This window comes from Aquarana catesbeiana, linkage group LG04 (genome assembly GCF_042186555.1).
Source record: "Aquarana catesbeiana isolate 2022-GZ linkage group LG04, ASM4218655v1, whole genome shotgun sequence".
NCBI lineage: Eukaryota > Metazoa > Chordata > Amphibia > Anura > Ranidae > Aquarana > Aquarana catesbeiana.
The window spans coordinates 488,383,843-488,402,781 of record NC_133327.1 but is presented as its reverse complement, the minus strand read 5'-3'; the positions used below and the strand labels follow the sequence as shown (position 1 = coordinate 488,402,781).

Sequence of the window (18,939 nt, the reverse complement as noted above, 5' to 3'; positions counted from 1 at the left end):
CAACCTACACCATTCCTCTCACATATATTACAAGTGATTAATACACACAAAATAGGAACAGTGATAATGTGTGGGGATTCGAACCAGGTCCTCCTCCCATTTCTAGATAAATCACCTTTTACACCATCCAAAATAACCTCTAGATTACCTTTTTCTCAACTTCTTTCCAAATACAATCTGGTAGATTCATGGAGAGAAAGTAACCCAATGAAAAAAAAATTCACTTATTTCTCGCACCCTCATCAAACCTTCACCAGAATAGATCATATTTTTCTAACAATAGGAATGATAGCAGAAATTATTGCATCAGATATAATTCCGATTCTGTGGTCTGACCATAATGCAGTATACACTACTATAGCCTCAGCCATACCAAAAGCGCATGACCCAACGTGGTACTTATCGGACATAATGCTCAAACACCCACTACATCAGATGGCCATTGAACAAGCTTTAAAGGAATACATATCAATTAATAATACAACAGACATCTCCCCAATAACACTGTGGGAAGCTCATAAGCCTGTCTTGCGTGGTACAATAGAAAGACAAATGGTACTATTTAAACGGGAATGCAAAAATCTAGCAAAAAAACTAGAACTCAATTTTAATGCAGCCTACATATCATTCCAAGATAATCCATCTCAGAGTACAAAATCTCATCTGGAAAAATCTAGATTGGAATACGATCTATTTCTCACTGAGTCAGTTGATAAATCCCTCAAACGCTCCAAACACAATTTCTACATAAATACAAACAAACCAGGTACATATTTGGCTCGGGCATTAAATTCAACTAACAAATCTTTCAAACCAATACGTTTGAAATTATCAAAAAATGTTTACACTTGTAATCCAGTTAAAATAGTCCATAAATTTCACTCACATCTCGCAACTTTATACAAGACAAACAATGAATTTAATCCTACAGAAGCTGAATCCTTCTTCTCAAAAATAACCTTACCTGAATTATCTCAGAATCAAAAAAGCAGTTTGGATGAGCCTATAACTATAGATGAAGTTGCTAACGCCATAAAAGACCTAAAACTTAACAAAAGACCAGGCCCAGACGGCTACTCGGCTTTATACTATAAAACATTTTCAGAAATACTCTCTCCCATTCTCACTGAAACTTTTAACAAACTTCTAGATGGACATTCTTTTCGGCAAGAAACACTAATGGCAATTGTTTGTATGATCCCAAAACCCCTTTCTGATGATACTTCCTGTGTGAATTATCGGCCTATCTCTCTGTTAAACCTCGATATTAAATTATTTGCAAAAATAATAGCAAAACGCCTCAATAGCATTATAGGAAAATTAATACATAGAGATCAAGTAGGCTTCATGCCAAATAGACAGGCAGGCGATAATATACGCAGGGCAGTGTTATTGGCACATATTGCTAAAAAACGGAAAATCCCTTTATGTTTTCTATCTCTCGATATTAAGAGGGCATTTGACACAGTATCCTGGCAATATATGCAATATTCATTACAAAAATGGGGTTTTGGACCCCACTTTTTAACATGGATCAAAGCATTATATAATAAACCCAAAGCCTATATAAAATATGCTGGATACAAATCTGAAGCCTTTAATATCGAAAGAGGTACCCGATAGGGTTGCCCATTATCTCCCTTATTATTTCCCCTTATACTCGAACCCATGGCCCAATACATCAGAACAAACCAAACTATAACTGGCATTGAAGTAGGAGGTATTACACACAAATTATGTATATTTGCAGACGATATATTACTTTTTCTATCATCACCACAGGTCTCTGGTCCTAACTTAATACCAGCTCTTGATGGATTTGCAGCCCTATCCGGCCTTATGATTAATCCTAAGAAAGGCCTAGTGCTTAATATTTCACTCACAAACATGGAATTGATCCCGGCTAGGGCTGCACTCCCATTCACATGGGCAGAAAAATCAATCCCATATCTTGGAATTCATTTAACAGCATCTCATTCTGACTTATTCTCAACCAATTATCCTCCTGTATTAAGACAGATCACAAATCTAATAAAACAATGGTCGCAACTTCCTTTATCCTGGATAGGGAAGATTAATGCAATCAAAATGACTATTCTACCCAAATTGCTTTATCTATTCAGAGTCCTCCCTATTCCAATTCCTTCCTATTTTTTGAGAATAGTACAAAAAAGAGCAACTTCGTTTATATGGGGCTCTTCTAAACCACGTATACCTATACACACACTACATCTTCCCAAAAATAAAGGAGGCCTGGGATACCCTAATTTTACTAACTACTACAGAGCAGCACATTTGGCCAGTCTGTCCAAATACCATGCAAAACAGGAAATCCCATTATGGGTATTTATAGAGGCTTCAGAAAATGACCCTCTATTAATATCAAATTTATTATGGCTTGATCCTAAAGACCGCTTTAAAATTCATAATCCCATAACTAAACACTTCTTATCTCTCTGGGATAAACTAAAAACCAAATATCAGTTACAATCTCCACACAATCCTCTCCTTTCTTTTATCAGAAATCCGGCCTTTTATCCGGCATGGATCTACCCAAATTCTTTTAAAGCTTGGACAACATCAGGCATTCAGACACTAAATGACTTCATAGCATCTAAATCATTCCTTTCATTCCCATTGCTTAGAGAAAAATATGATCTACCAAACTCTGAGATATTTAGATATCTCCAAATCAAAAATTTCTATACACCATTCCTAAAGGGGGATACACCATTATCCCAATTATCCATTTTTGAATCAATCTGTACAAAAGATCCATTTGCTAAAGGTACAATTTCATCACTTTATAGTCAATTATATGGAGTAGCAAATCTTAATAGACCCTCTTACGTTCAGAGGTGGGAGGAGGACCTGGGACGAACTTTAGAAGACACGGACTGGTCTAACATATGGCTCACATCTAAGTCATCTTCACCCAACATCTTAGCACTGGAGACAAATTATAAAGTCCTAACTCGCTGGTACCTTGTACCCGCTAGAGTGGCAAAATATTCACCTAATACCTCAACTCTTTGTTTTCGAGGATGCCCAGAAATAGGCACATATTTTACACATATGGTGGACGTGCCCAGTAATCCAAACCTTCTGGAAGGAAGTCTTCGTGATTGCATCTAAAATATTTAAAAAAATAATACAACCAGATCCATATTTAACTTTACTTAATCTAAAACCGTAATGGTTAACACTCTCTCAATTCAAACTTATGATCCAACTAATAACGGCTGCAAAACAAACAGTGGCCAAGGCATGGAAATCTCCTACATTGGTACTAGCAGAAACAATTCACAGAATTAATAATACAATGTCCCATGCTAAGATGGTAGCCATCGATCAAAATCAAATTCCAAAATTTGAAAAACTTTGGCATCCTTGGATAAAACAACAGTTCCTGTCAAACTTCAATGACTCTGTCCTGTTGCCATGGTAACATATTAAATGACTTACAGAGACACCCATTCTAAGGCTTCAAAGAGAACTAAAAAGAATAATAAACTGACGAGCGGGACAACCTTGTGGACCATACCTCTACCTTTCAACCCTTTTTCTTCTTTCTCTTTCCTTTTTCTCCACCTTACGATTAAAGCTCATTATCAGAATTTATTTGACCTATATACACTCTACTTGTAAACAATATGTATAGTAGGTATAAATCATTTAAATACCTACAAAAGTAACTAAGGAAATGATATATATATCTTTAATTTAGGTTTACGTGAACCCAATGTTTAATATTTGAAATTTCATGATATTTACCTATATAAACCCTACTGTAAAACAATGAGCTTACTTTATAGATCCTTGTAAACTTACTTTATGTATCTTTATAACATTGTATACTCAATAAACTTCTTTTGACAAGGAAAAAACTTTTACACAATCCCTGTGATAATATATCCACCAACACAATGCATCTCCAAACAAGTGATAGAAACACACTACGTGTCCCAAATGTGCTTTGTCCTCCAACTATAAGAATGCTCACTCATCAAAGTTGGTGGACCTCAAGCTGGGGCCAAGATGGTATTTAAAGTAGACAACTACTTCTATAAGATCTGTGGCTTCTCAGGCAACACAGATTCAAATATTGTAAAATGGGTCAATATTTAGCCATAATGCCCTCAATCTTGTTATACTGTGTATTAAATATTATGTACATATTAGCCACATTATATACAAGTTTTTATGCTCGTAAATTATGTGATTTGGAGCTCATCAGTACAATATGGGTTAAAAGTCACTTTGGGATATATATCAAGATGGTACATTTTCCTGATTACATGCCTAATGAAGTTACTTAAAAAAAGTAGTAGGGTAGGACTAAGCAGTACACATCATTGAGCCATCATGAGAAAACCCTTGCGCAATGCAGGCTGAGCCTTTAAATGTATAAAACAGCATTGGAAATAGCGTAATAAAAAGCGCAATGTAAAGATGAGCAGTAGAGGTGGCTGCAATATATATGCAGATAATCAAAGTGCATTGTGCACTTCTTAAAACGTTTCTAAAGGCAATTTTTTTTTAAGTTAAAATAATAAACATCTTATACTTACCCTGCAGTAGTATTGCAGAGTGACCCCGAACCTTCTATTTTGGAGTCCTCTGCTGGGGTTCTCTGCTCCTCCTTTTCTGCCCCATAGTAAGCCATATGCTATGAGGGCAGACGTGCGGGTTCACTACCGAGCGGGGCTGTGTACTGCCGTAGACAAACACAGCACAGCTCAACCCCCCCCTCCCCCCCAGAGCATTTGATTGACAGCAGAAGGAGCCAATACCACCTCCTGCTGCTGTCTCAGTCCCTGTGAGTACAGAGAGAAGAGATGTAGCCGGGCATAGCACTGGATCAATTGAAGACTTGAGTAAGTATTTGAGAGGGGGGTGAGGGGCACAGCAAGTTGTAAATTATTTTTACCTTAATGCAGGAAAGGCACTTAAGGTAAAAACATATTTTATTTATTATTGTTTTTAAATTCCATGTTGGAAAATCCTGATATTTAGGATAATTGTGCTAAAGCTGTGGTGTGTGAGCACTCTTATGGGTGAAGCATGGAGCAGATTTGGAAGACACTAAAATGTGGTTCTACCACATTTATTTGGAGATACACTGTGGTGGTGAATAAATTATCACAGGGCATGTGTAAGCAACTAATATGGATGCACACAATTTCAGAGACTTATTTAAGGACAATTACCCTCTCACTAGATATAAAGTATTTGTATTTCATGTATAATTAAATGTATTTAATTTATTTGTGATAATTATCAATTGTTTCATATAAATCACCCTTTAATGGACTGTTTAGGTAAATATAAAAATTGCTGAATTTGAACACATTGCTACTAGTTTTTAAGCTTAAGCGATAGTTTTCCACTATTTACAGAAAATGTATGCTTAGGTGCTTGTTCAGATAGCAGCAAGAAACATCTTGTTCTGCACCCCTTCCACATTAAAACTGACTTTTCTGCACAAATAACAGACACTATTCCTCTTTAGAGGAGACTGAGCTGCCATTCAGACAGAAAAAGCGCAAACACAGACATAAATAATAAAAAAAAGATGCATGGGGTTTCATTTTAAAAAAAAGAAAAAAATTAAATTAGAAAAAATTGACTCATATTCAGGTAAACAAGATTATATATAATCCTATATATAATGTGAGTGAATCGGTTTACCCACCTTTCTTAAAACAGAACCAAGCAAGCAAAAAATATTAGTGGCATAAAGCCTACATGTTTCACAACAGTCGCCACATAACCCTCTGGTGCAATGTGACACGACAATACTTTGTGCAAATTTAAACACCAGTGTACTTGCATTAAAGTGAAGGGTATCATAAAAAATGCATACATCTCTTCTATAGATTATAGTATTTTTTTTTAACTTACAAAAATTTATACTGGCAATACTAAATTACACAGAATAAAAATAGAATAGTGTTAATACATTTTTGAGTGGATTTCTAAAAAAGAACACTCTAATAGCTGGACAAGATGCCAGGGGAACAAAAAGAAAGTGGATCTTCCCACATCAGCCTGGCTCTCCCCAGCTATTGAGCTGGACCGGACTTTACATCTGTACAGTTAAGACACTTATACGTCAAAAAAAAAGTTTCACTATCTACAGTAAAGTTTCAGGTAGGATGTCAGCAAAAGGAAGCTACAGCAAGTTGAGAATTAATACTACCTCTGTATGTACAAAGATTATACCGTTGTAAATGCAGCATGTGTTGGAGGAGTTTAAGAAGAAACGTGTCTAAAACACAATGTAGACAATATATTCTTCGTCATTAACTCATGCCACAATAAATTATTTGTATATACAGTATAACATCTATATAAAACCACCGCATGTGGCTACAGTCTTATTCTGACTAGAGGCTCATCAATAGACCATTTGTAACCCTGCAATGTAACTTTTTCCATAATTCTACTATCTGCAACCACATCAGTGATGTGAGCAAACTGGTACAGCAAGATCATTGCTCATACAGAATCTGTGGCTTCTAATTTCTTTCAAGGCTGTCCCACAATTATATATTAGCCATTCTTCATGTCTCCTCTTCCTTGAGAGATTACGTTCATTAAGATAATAGATTTCTGTGCAGTGTTATTTTCAGTAGCTGTTCTCATGTCCCGCCAGAATATACAGGTTGCTATTGGCTGTGGGGTTGTCTGTTGGTCTGCTTTCCAAAACAACAACCCTACATTACAGAATAAAAAAAAAGTATATACATAAGCACATTAAATTCCAGGCAATATTCTATATACATAGTTGAATAAGCATCATGAAAAACAAATTAATATTTTAGACAATGCATGAGCAGTAACACACAGATGAGTCATCATTCTGCTCCTTTCTACTGTCATTACATCCACTGTAGGCACATACACTGCGCCAGAGCCTCGACAGCTTTGGCCCTGCCTCTCCTAAGCCAAGTACTGTTGTGCAGGGGATTACAGGAGGCTTGCTCTAGTACACATTTGGTTTGTAATTTAGTTTAGCCATCTTCATGTCTTCCCTACATTATACTGCCAGAAAGAGAACTCTACAGCTTTCTGGTTCTGCTTCACCACTTTCTAATTCACCTCTCTGATAAAGCAGATTCATTATCTAGTGAGCAGGCTGGAAAAGTGAGGGGCTGTAAGAAGCTGCATTTCTGAACCAAGAAATACATATCATACACCGGACTTTCTAGTGTGGCAGAGGGCTGTAAATTACAAGAACAGCAGACTTGCAGATAAAGCCATAAATATATAAATTCATTTAAACAGTATGTGGGTTAACCTTTAGAGAGACCATGTCAGTCTCTTTAAAGCGGAGTTCCGGCCACCCCTTTAAAAATTAAAAGTCAGCAGCTACACATACTGTAGCTGCTGACTTTTAACATTAGGACACTTACCTGTTCTGGAGTCCAGCGATGTCGGCACCATAGCTCATGTTTCCATTGGCTGGTCAGGTGCTGCCGCCGCAATTGCAGGTAAGGGAACCCGGCAGTGTAGCCTTTCAGCTTCATAACCTGGTCCCTACTGTGCATGTGCAAAGCGCGCTGTGCTCTCTCACTGGCCCGGCTGAAGGGGAAGGAGGAGGGGGACAGAGCTGCTGACATGATTCGGTCTCCCGGAAGTGGGGACAGGATACCTGTAAAAAACAGGTATTAGCTCCCCCCTCCCCCCAAAAGGTGCCAAATGTGGCATTGGGGGGAATCAGATAAGTGGAAATCCCACTGTTGGGTGGAACTCCGCTTTAAAAAATCTTCCCTGTTATAGAAGAGCTATTATAATCACCTCCCTGTTAACCCGTGTCTCCTAACTTCCCCGTGTTTCAGTGCTGCAGCCTCTGTAACACTTGTCTTTGGCATTTGACTCCTCTGGGAGTGGCAGATGCTGTGCACTCCACCACGTGCTGTGGCTTCTTCCTCCAATTCCGACTATAGCCACTACAGGCCCCATTTCCAGACTGACCTCTAATTGCAGCAGTTTACTCTCTGCTGCTTGAAATTTGAGTAATCTACTGTAAAGGTAATAGCTGCTATTGGTCTTTGTTGATACTTCAGGGACAAAAGTGAATGTAGAACTAGTAAAAGTGAAGGTGTCCCTTAACTAAATATTCCAATGGGTATTATTCTATAAACTATAATACTATATATATATATATATATATATATATATATATATATATATATATATATATATATATATATATATATTTATATATATATACACACTATATTATATATAGTATATTATATACTATAATAAACTTAAACGAACACAAAAAGCCAGGAGTGTCACACTATACCACTGGCAGAAAAAACACAGGTATGTTACAAAATACTAAAGCGCTTTCCTTACCTATCAGATCCAAGCAAGCGGAATATCCGAGTGTTATCTGAAATTTCTTGTGTTATCTGCAAGAACACCACAAATCACACAGTGAGACACATGAGCTGATTCTATAAAACAGAGCCCTGCGTGTAAAATACAATACCCACAGTAACCGGCAAGAATACATCTTGTAATGGTTTGATTTCACTATACTGCAATGAGTTCCTGTACTTTTTACTTATTAGTTTTCTCTTTGCCCAGGGTACTGAATAGGTAAGAAAGCCTGCAAAAACAGTCAAACTTCATCTGTAAGGCTGACAGGAAAAGGCAATTTTTGCCCCTTTCACATTTTTATCTCTAAATATGTGTTATTTTCTCAGCTATATTTTTGACCTTTCCATTATTTTGTGTTTAGGAGATACTGGACAACCAGGATCCCTTACAGGTACAGAATGGATGCTGGATAATTTATTATCTATATTAAATTAATATAGATATAATATATATCTATACTACGTATGGCCCTGCCAGAGATCAACCTGAATCATATTTGATGTTGGCAGGTTGATGTCACATTGGTGACTGTAACAGACGTAATGAGACTCCTCTTGTTGCAACAAAAGGAGTGAGACTTCCAGGCTGCAGAAGACAGGAAGGGTGTCCAACTGGAACAGATCATCAATGCAGACATCAAAAGCCATTAAGAGCCCCTTTCACACTGCTCAGGTGCAGTTTCCCCGCAGCGTAGGTGCAATGCTTTTTGAGCAGGTTACCCATGCTTTGCCTTGGTTACATAGTTAACCTGGTTGAAAAATACACAAATCCATCCAGTTCAACCAACATAGAAAAAAGAAAGAAAAAAAAGACTTCCACTGGATAGGAAGTTTTTGGTAAGTTTTCTGAAAGCGCAGCAAAGATGCAGCATGTATAAGATTTTTGGTGCACTTTCAGAAAATGCACCAACACCTGATCTAATGAAATTCTATGGCAAAGCGCCGGTAACCCACATGAAAAAAACAGGCACACTGCCCCAGAGCAGTGTGAAAGGGGCTTAAATCAACCTATCACCATCTTATTATAACTAAAATATCAGAAATGCACAACTTCCTATGAACTACAGTCATTCAAGATAAATCAATGAATCATGGTCCCATGCCATCCTGCTAAACAGATAATCTTGTACACAAAATGTCTTAATGATCATTCTGATTTTTATATTAGTTGCATCTGAAGTAAATGTTTTCTTACTCGATGAAACAACTGTAGTGCTTTGAAAATGCTCTCCACTCACCTCATTAGATCGAAAGCTTCTACCTTGCATGCCATGCTTCCAAAATGCAAGCACACTATCCTGCAAGCAAACTGGAATAAAAAAAAAAAAATGTTTTAACAATTTTTTTTAACAATGGAATTTCTTAGGCTCGGTTCACACATGGGCGGCACGACTTGCAGGTCGCCTCAGCGAGGCGACCTGCAAACGACTGCCGGGGCGACTTGCGAGACGACTTCTGCATAGAAGTCTATGCAAGTCGCCCCAAGTCGCCCCCAAAGTAATACAGGAACCTTTTTCTAAGTCGGAGCGACTTGCGTCGCTCCGATTAGAACGGTTCCATAGCACAGAACGGGAGGCGACTTGTCAGGCGACTAGGTCGCCTGACAAGTCGCCCCAGTGTGAACCGAGCCTTACTGTGTTATCCAAAGGCTCTTCTAGAATTAGTTCAGTCATCAGAGCTGTGTCAGATAAGACCACACATGCAGAACACGGTGGTATCAACATCTAGCCACATCTACCAACCACACCGTTTACTTTTACATGTTTCCCCATATAAGATAAACTGCACAGTTTATTTAGAGCAAGGGACATCTATTTGGCTACATAACCAAAAAAAAAAAAGGGAATTTTGACTTACGTTCAGGTGACTGTTGCCCTGTCACCCATTAGTGTCGTTAGTACAGTATTATCACTGATCACTATTAATAGTGTCACTGGCAAAGTCAGTGTCAGATAGTGTCCCTTCCAGCCAGTGTCAGTTAGAGACAGATTGCCAGCCACACTATCACACTCACACTAAGACCCCTTTCACACTGAGGCATTTTTAGGTGCTTTTGGGCTAAAAATAGCGCCTGTAAAGCGCCTGAAAAACCTCCCCTGCATTTCCAGTGTGAAAGCCAGAGTGCTTTCACACTGGGACGCTGCACTGACACGATGTTAAAAAAAGTCCTGCAAGCAGTATCTTTGGGGCAGTGAAGGAGCGGTGTATGCAGTGCTCCTCCACCGCTACTGCCCATTGAAATGAATGGGGCTACACGGGCGCATTGAACCCTTTATTTCGCGCCGCTAGCGGGCATTAAAAGCGATCTGCTAGCGGCCCAAATAACACTAATAAAATGACGATAAAGCGCTGTTAAAACTAGCAACGTTTTACCGTCAAAACCTGCCCGCCCCAGTGTGAAAGCAGCCTTAGTCTCTGATCAATGCCATTGCTAGTATAGAAAAATAAAAATCACAAAACAATAGTGCAGCGCTAAGATAAATTAAATAGTATGTGCAATACAATGCAATGCAAATATATAAAACTATTATGAGTCACCACAAATTCAAAAAATAAAAAGGAGATCCAATTGTGAAGTCAAAAACTGTGAATTCAGTGATTCTTTGATTATGAGGGAAATTACAGATGTGGATACCAAACACCACCAAACTTCTTAATGATAAACTACACAGCACCTCAGTGTGCAGCAGATTTGTACAATTTTATTTTAGATTTAAATTTACTTCGGGGTTTGGTCCCCCTTTCTTGACCTTTGGTTCAGTGTTTTCCCTTTTTTTGTCAGTTAAATTTCAGGGGCTTCAAAAGTTTTTATATAACGATTTGGTAGATTTTTTTTCTGTAAATAAATATGATCAAATATATGTGAAATATTTCTAGGAATTTTTAGGTAATAATATCTGTTTAAAAAGATATTTTAGTATTTATCCAATACATTTCTTGTTTTTAAATCAATTTTTATAACTTATGAAGGATATTATTATGTTTAACATTTTTGTCAACTTTTTTGCACTTATTTTTAACTTTTTTGGTCTTTTTTTACTTTTGACCACAAGATGGCACATTATATAAGTTGTCAACACTTGCTATATTCATGAGACACCACTGAATGTGTTTGACACTGCAATTTGTATGCAGGGTTAAAACGCTTGTTAACCCCAAAAACGATAAAATTAAAAAAAAAAAAACATGGATCCTGCTCCTTTAACCACTTGACCACTGGGCACTTAAACCCCCTTCCTAACCAGACCAATTTTCAGCTTTTGGTGCTCTCACATTTTGAATGACAATTACTGTCATACAACACTGTACCCATATGAAATTTTTTTTCCTTTTTTTCACACAAATAGAGCTTTCTTTTGGTGGTATTTAATCACCGTTGGGTTTTTTATTTTTTGCGCTATAAAAGAAAAAAAGACTGAAAATTTGGTAAAAAAATGAATTTTTCTTTGTTTCTGTTATAAAATTTAGCAAATGAGTAATTTTTCTTCGTAAATTTTGCCCAAAATTTATACTGCTACATATCTTTGGTAAAAATAAGTACAACCTGGTGTATATTATTTGGTCTTTGTGAATGTTAGGGAGTCCAAAAGCTATGGTGCCAATATCTGAAAATTGATCACACCTGAAGTACTGACGGCCTATCTAAATTCTGGAGACCCTAACATGCCAGAAAAGTACAAATACCCCCCAAATGACCCCTTTTTAGAAAGAAGACATTCCAAGGTATTTGAAAAGATGCATGGTGAGTTTTTTTGAAATTGTCATGTTTTCCCACAATTCTTTGCAAAATAAAGATTTTTTTTTTCTTTTTTTTTGTTTTCACAAAATTGTCATATTAGAAGGTTATTTCTCACACACAGCATATGCATACAACAAATTACACCCCAAAACACATTCTGCTATTACTTCCGAGTATGGCGATACCACATGTGTGAGACTTTTACACAGCCTGGCCACATACAGAGACCCAACATGCAGGGAGCACCTCCAGGCGTTCTGGAGCACCCAGGCCAATTCTGACATTTCTCTCCTACATGTAAAAAATCATCATTTATTTGCTAGAAAATTACATAGAACCCCAAAATATTATATATATTTTCTTTAGCAAAGACCCTAGAGAATACAATGGCGGTTGTTGCAACTTTTTATCTCGCACGGTATTTGCGCAGCAATTTTTTGAACGCTTTTTTGGGGAAAAAAAACAGTTTTGTGCTTTAAAAAAAAAAACAAAACAGTAAAGTTAGCCCAATGTTTTTGCATAATGTGAAAGATGAAGTTACGCCGAGTAAATAGATACCTAACATGTCACCCTTCAAAATGGCACACGCTCGTGGAATGGTGCCAAACTTCGCTACTTAAAAATCTCCATAGGTGACGCTTTAAAATTTTTTACTGGTTACATGTTTTGAGTTACAGAGGAGGTCTAGGGCCAAAATTATTGCTCTCGCTCCAACGTTCGCAGTGATACCTCACATGTGTGGTTTGAACACTGTTTTTATATGTGGGCGGGACTTACGTATGTTTTTTTTTTTTTTTTTTATTGTTAATTTTACTTTATTTATTTTAGTTTGACACCCCCCCCCCCCCCCCCAAAAAAAATGTTTGATCACTTTTATTTCTATTACAAGAAATGTAAACATCCTTGTAATAGGAATATGGCATGACAGGTCCTCTTTACAGTGAGATATGGGGTCAATAAGACCCCACATCTCACCTCTAGGCTGGGAAGCCTGAAATAAAAAAAAAAAAAAAAAAAAAAGATCCTGGCTTCGATCGTAGCGGTGAGTCGGTAGAAGCACAGGAGGGTGGCGGGAAGGGGGGGGGCGTCCCCTCTCGCCTCCCATAAGAACGATCAAGCAGTGGAACAGCCGCTATGATCATTCTTATGGTGTAGGGAATCGCCGGCTGAAATAGCTGATATCTGAATGATACCTGTAGCTGCAGGCATCATTCAGATATCCCCGCTCAAAGTCAAGGACGTCATATGACGGCGGGCGGGAACTGGTTAAAAATTGCGGGGTATTGTGGAGTATTGCGGGGTATTGCAGAGTAGTGCAGGGTATATTGCAGAGTATTGCTGGGTATATTGCAGAGTATTTGCAGGGTATATTGCATAGTATTGCAGGGTATATTGCAGAGTATATTGCAGAGTATTGCAGGATATATTGCAGAGTAGTGCAGGGTATATTGCAGAGTAGTGCAGGGTATATTGCAGAGTATTGCAGGATATATTGCAGGGTATATTGCAGAGTAGTGCAGGGTATATTGCAGAGTATTGCAGGGTATATTGCAGAGTTTTGCAGGGTATATTGCAGAGTTTTGCAGGGTATATTGCAGAGTTTTGCAGGGTATATTGCAGAGTTTTGCAGGGTATACTGCAGAGTATTGCAGGGTATATTGCAGAGTAGTGCTGGGTATATTGCAGAGTATTACAGGGTATATTGCAGGGTATATTGCAGAGTAGTGCAGGGTGTATTGCAGAGTATTGCCAGGTATATTGCAGAGTATTGCCGGGTATATTGCAGAGTATTGCCGGGTATATTGCAGAGTATTGCCGGGTATATTGCAGAGTATTGCAGGGTATATTGCAGGGATAGCTGAGCATGGAGGGATGGATGGATGTGACTGCAATTGTCACTGAGCACCGCTGTGGGCACTACACATGCAGCCCACAGCGGTGCTGCCATCCGATCCCTCCCCCTCTCCCCTCGCACTGTACCGATGTTGACATGTGATCGCTCCGTCATTTGACGGAATGATCACATAGTAAACGGCCGCGATCAGCGTCTTTGTATAGTATTTCTTCGCTGTGCTTAAGAAATCATTTTATGGAATAAACTACCATTATTTACTGCACCATGAAGTTCCTTTTCTTCTAAATATTTTATACCTACTGGATGAGCATCGGGCAGAGTGACTGGAAGGTGGGAAATTTACTAAAACGTCTTGTTGTCCCTGACGGAGGAGAGTAGCTAGTGTTTGGAGCAGACCAGATGGAACATCACAGCTGATTACTGTGCATATCAGGCGAGCTTGATCCCTATAACTTGGGGTCCATTGTGTCCGGTAAGAGGCCATCTGGCTTTTTAGCTTACTTCTCCGCTTGGATATAAAGTACTGACCAGTTGCGTTGCCATTGCAGATTTCTAGGTGCTGCACTAGAAGTTGCCTTCATTGTCACTTAATTTTTGCCATGTGATTTGGGACTTTTGTAACAAATTAATCAGAACTTGCTTTCATTTGTCACATTTTTAAAAAACATTATTTTGTGTTTTTTGGGACTTTTTAACACATTAACAATTGATTCACATGGACTGATTCACTCACATGTTATGTGTCTTTGCATGATTATTTAATAATGTGTTTTTAGGTTTGCGCAATCTTCTTTTTTCTATCTATATATGTTGAATTAAGTACTTAATTCTTGGAGAAGGCAGCATACATATACACATATTTTTTCACTTACAATATTGTATTTTACACAATATTCATCACATAATTAGGTTTGGTGAGCGCAGAATATTTAAATTATAATGAATTATAAATATATATGCTGTAAATACCTCATTTAAGAGCCGAGATTGCGATCACATGACCAGCCAGCTCTCCCATTCTCTCCTCCTCCTTCCCTCCAGACTGACATCAGCAAAGAAATCTCAGCCCCGCCCGCTGCATCTCTCAGAGGAGAAAGGAGAAAGCTGACCAGTGAAATTAGGTATTTGCAGAATTAATTTTTTTAAATCATACACAGAGGGGGATACTTCAATAGGAGGCAGTGCTGATGTTGTATACAGGTCAGAGTGGCTTAACAACCACTTTAACTTTTAATCTCCGCCCTGTGTACTCTGAACTAATTAGGATGTCTTCCTTCTTGTGCTGTTCTGTATAAAAGGGAAGAGTGACAGCGTCTGTCCCGTACTCCTGATGGCGTCAACTTTGACGTCACTATGCAGATGCAGTTCTGCCACGTCCATCTTGGATTCTGGAATATGGGTTGTTTATATGATATGAATTGCCTGGCTGTCATCTTATCATTGTGCATTTACAACATTACATTGGTATTTTAATCGGGATTACACAATGGAGAGAGTGTCTTTTTCATGACACTGTGTCCAACTGAGTATATATGCACAGTGATCTATTACAACGCAGCAGTACCATTGTTTGACATGTGGTTTTGAGGAAAGCTGGATATCTTGGATTGATATACAAGCGCTGGTTGACCACTCTTAATCATTTAGCACTTCAGCTCCGGAAGGTTTTACCCACTTCCTGACCCGGCCATTTTTTGCGATACAGCACTGCATTGCTTTAACCACTTGCCGACCGGGCCATAGCCGAAAGATGGCTGCAGCACGGTCAGCTTATTCCATGGACGTCCTCCCAGATACTTGCTCCGGCGCGCACCCGGGAACATCCGTGACCAACACGGTAAATGGCCACTACTCATCCATCCATGCCCAGCAATACTCATCCATCCATGCTCAGCCACACTCGGCCATACCCATCCACACTCGGCCATACCCCTCCACACTCGGCCATACCCCTCCACACTCGGCCATACCCCTCCACACTTGGCCATACCCCTCCACACTCGGCCATACCCCTCCACACTCGGCCATACCCCTCCACACTCGGCCATACCCCTCCACACTCGGCCATACCCCTCCACACTCGGCCATCCCATCCATACCCACCCAGCCATCCCATCCATACTCAGCCATACCCAGCCATCCATATTAATGGCTCAACCATGCTCAGCCATCCCCATCCATGGCTCATCCATGCCTCATCAATGCCACATCAGTTCGCATCCATGCCACATCCATAGTGTAAGAGGTAGTCAAATTAGATTTTAAATTTATGCCCCTAGAACGCCTGATGGTGATCCCTGCATGTTGGGCTTCTGTATGTGGCCAGGCTGTGTAAAAGTCTCACACATGTGATATCGCCATTCTCAGAAGGAGTAGGAGAATCTATTTTGGGGTGTAATTTTTGCTATGTACATGCTATGTATTAGAAATATTGTATAAATGGACAAGTGTGTGTAAAAAAATGCGTTTTCATTTTCTTTCCACATTTTTCAAAAACTTGTAGAAAAAAAAAATGACATGTTCAAAAGACTCATTATGCCTCAAAGATTATACGTTGGGGTGTTTTCTTTCCAAAAGGGGGTTATTTTTTGGGCGTTTCCATTGTCCTGGTGCTTTAGGGCCTTCAAAAATGCAAGAGGTAGTCAAGAAATTATATGTGTAAATGTATGCTCCTAGAACGCCTGATGGTGCTCCCTGCATGTTGGGCTTCTGTATGTGGCCAGGCTGTGTAAAAGTCTCACACATGTGGTATTTCCATACTCAGGAGTAGTAGAATGTATTTTGGGGTGTAATTTGTGGTATGCACATGCTGTGTGTGAGAAATAATCTGCTAATATGACAATTTTGTGAAAAAAGATCTTGATTTTGCAAAGAATTGTGGGAAAAAAATACAACTTAAAAAAACTCACCATGCCTCTTACCAAATACCTTGGAATGTCCATTTTCCAAAAAAGGGTAATTTGGGGGGTATTTGTACTGTCCTGGCTTGTTAGGGTCTCAAGAAATGAGATAGGCCATTAGTAGTAGGTGTGATCAATTTTTAGTGATTGGAAACATAGCTTGTGGAGTCTAACTTTCACACAGACCAAGTAATATACACAGATTTGTATTATTTTTACAAAAGATATGTAGCAGTATACATTTTGTCCAAAATGTATAAAGAAAAATTCCTAATTTGCTAAATTTTATAACAGAAATGAAGAAAAATGTTTATTTTTTTTATTTTTATTTTTTTACAGAATTTTCAGTCTTTTTTCATTTATAGCGCAAAAAAAAAAAAAAAAACCCATCTCTGTCTACGAGTGACTCAGCCATCCGAGACTCTCCCTCCCGATTGGCTGAGACACAGCAGCAGAACCATTGGCTCCTGCTGCTGTCAATTAAAGTCAGTTAGTCAATCAGGACATAGAGGGGGGCTGGGCTGGGCCGCAGCTCCGTGTCTGAATGGACACACGGAGCTTTGACTCGGCTCGGGTGCCCCCATAGCAAGCTGCTTGCTGTGTGGGCACTCGACAGGAGGGAGGGTCCAGGAGCACAGAAGAGTGACCCGAAAAGAGGAGGATAGGGGCAAAACCACTGCACAGAGCAGGTAAGTATAACATGTTTGTTATTTTTATAGAAAAAAAACAAGACTTTACAATCACTTTAAGGGCTGAGCATCAGGTAACTCAAAAGGGAAGCCTGTGGTATAGACACCTCCCCTCCCATCTCAGTGCAGATCCCCTCCATCAATATAGACAACCCCCTCAGTGCAGACCACCCTATCAGTATAAACCCCCCCTCAAAGCAGACCCCCCATCAGTATAAACACCCCCCCTCAATGCAGACACCCCCATCAGTATAGACACCCCCCTTCAGTGCAGACCCCTCCATCAGTATAGACACCCCCCCTCAATCAGTATAAATACCCCCTTCCTCAATGCAGACCCCCCATCAATATAAACACCTCCCCCACAGTGCAGACCCCCTCCATCAGTATAAACACCCCCCCAAAATGCAGGCCCCCTCCATCAATATAGACACCCCCCCTCAATGCAGACCCCTTCTATCAGTATAAACCCCCCATCAGTATAAACACCCTCCTCAATGCAGACCCCCCATGCGTATAGACACCCCCTCCCCCTCAGTGCAGACCCCCTCCATCAGTATAGACACCCCCTCTGCTCCCCCATAGCGCCCCCCCTGCACATGTCCATCTCGACTACACATAGTAGAGAGTGTACAGACCTCAGAACACCCTCGGTCTCCTCCTCCTGTGTGGATTGGAGTTGCCGGCTGTTTTTCTATTTTGTGGGAGGAGGAGGTGGCTTTGGTCCGCTCCACTGAGGGACACAGCCGCGGGATCTGAGAGGCGCAGATTAGTTTATGGCAGCAGGCGGTGTTAGCGGTGCCGCTACCCACGGGTGTCACCTGGGTTGTGGTCACACCCCCCGCCCCCCCCCCTAGCGGCGATACTGTATCTTACTTAAGCAGTAAAAGTCAGGTTTCTATGTCTGTCAATCCTTCTGGCTGAATTTCAAAGTTCTCCGACTTCCTGTTTCCTTCCTTTACTAGTCCGGATATTACATGTCCCATCATGCTTTGAGCCTCTGTAGTTTCATGGAGGGTTCAGGCTCTGGGAGGGTGTGGTCTATGTGGTAGGACTTGGGAGGATTGAATGCTAATTAGGATGTATTCCATCCCACCCACCATCAGAGCTGTGAAGGAATTTACATAATTTGCACAGACTGAAAGACTACAGAGGGGTGTGTTTTAGGCTAAAGATGATACAGGAAGTGGCTGGAAGGCACTCAGTCTGCATCCAGACTATACAGAGTGTCACATAGTACAAAGCCTCAATCAAACGTAGAATATCAGAGAACATGGTACAGAGGTATGATCTATGCTTGGACTGATCATTCCATTCCGTTCTAGTGTATAGAGAGTTGGAGTTCATCTTCAAACAGACT

General features: G+C 39.6%; 1 protein-coding gene across 1 annotated transcript in view; it reads right to left on the bottom strand.

The window, feature by feature from the left end:
- Positions 1-2,438: 2,438 nt before the first annotated feature.
- Positions 2,439-18,939, bottom strand: part of MAP4K3 (mitogen-activated protein kinase kinase kinase kinase 3) — a 1,235,976-nt gene continuing 1,219,475 nt past the window's right edge. Inside the window, exons 33-35 of the mRNA XM_073628950.1 lie at positions 9,635-9,705; positions 8,371-8,426; positions 2,439-6,719 (exon numbers count right to left, since the gene is read on the bottom strand). Of these exons, the coding sequence (XP_073485051.1) occupies positions 6,632-6,719; positions 8,371-8,426; positions 9,635-9,705 (215 nt within the window). The 3' untranslated portion in view covers positions 2,439-6,631. The remainder of the gene's footprint in view (positions 6,720-8,370; positions 8,427-9,634; positions 9,706-18,939) is intronic.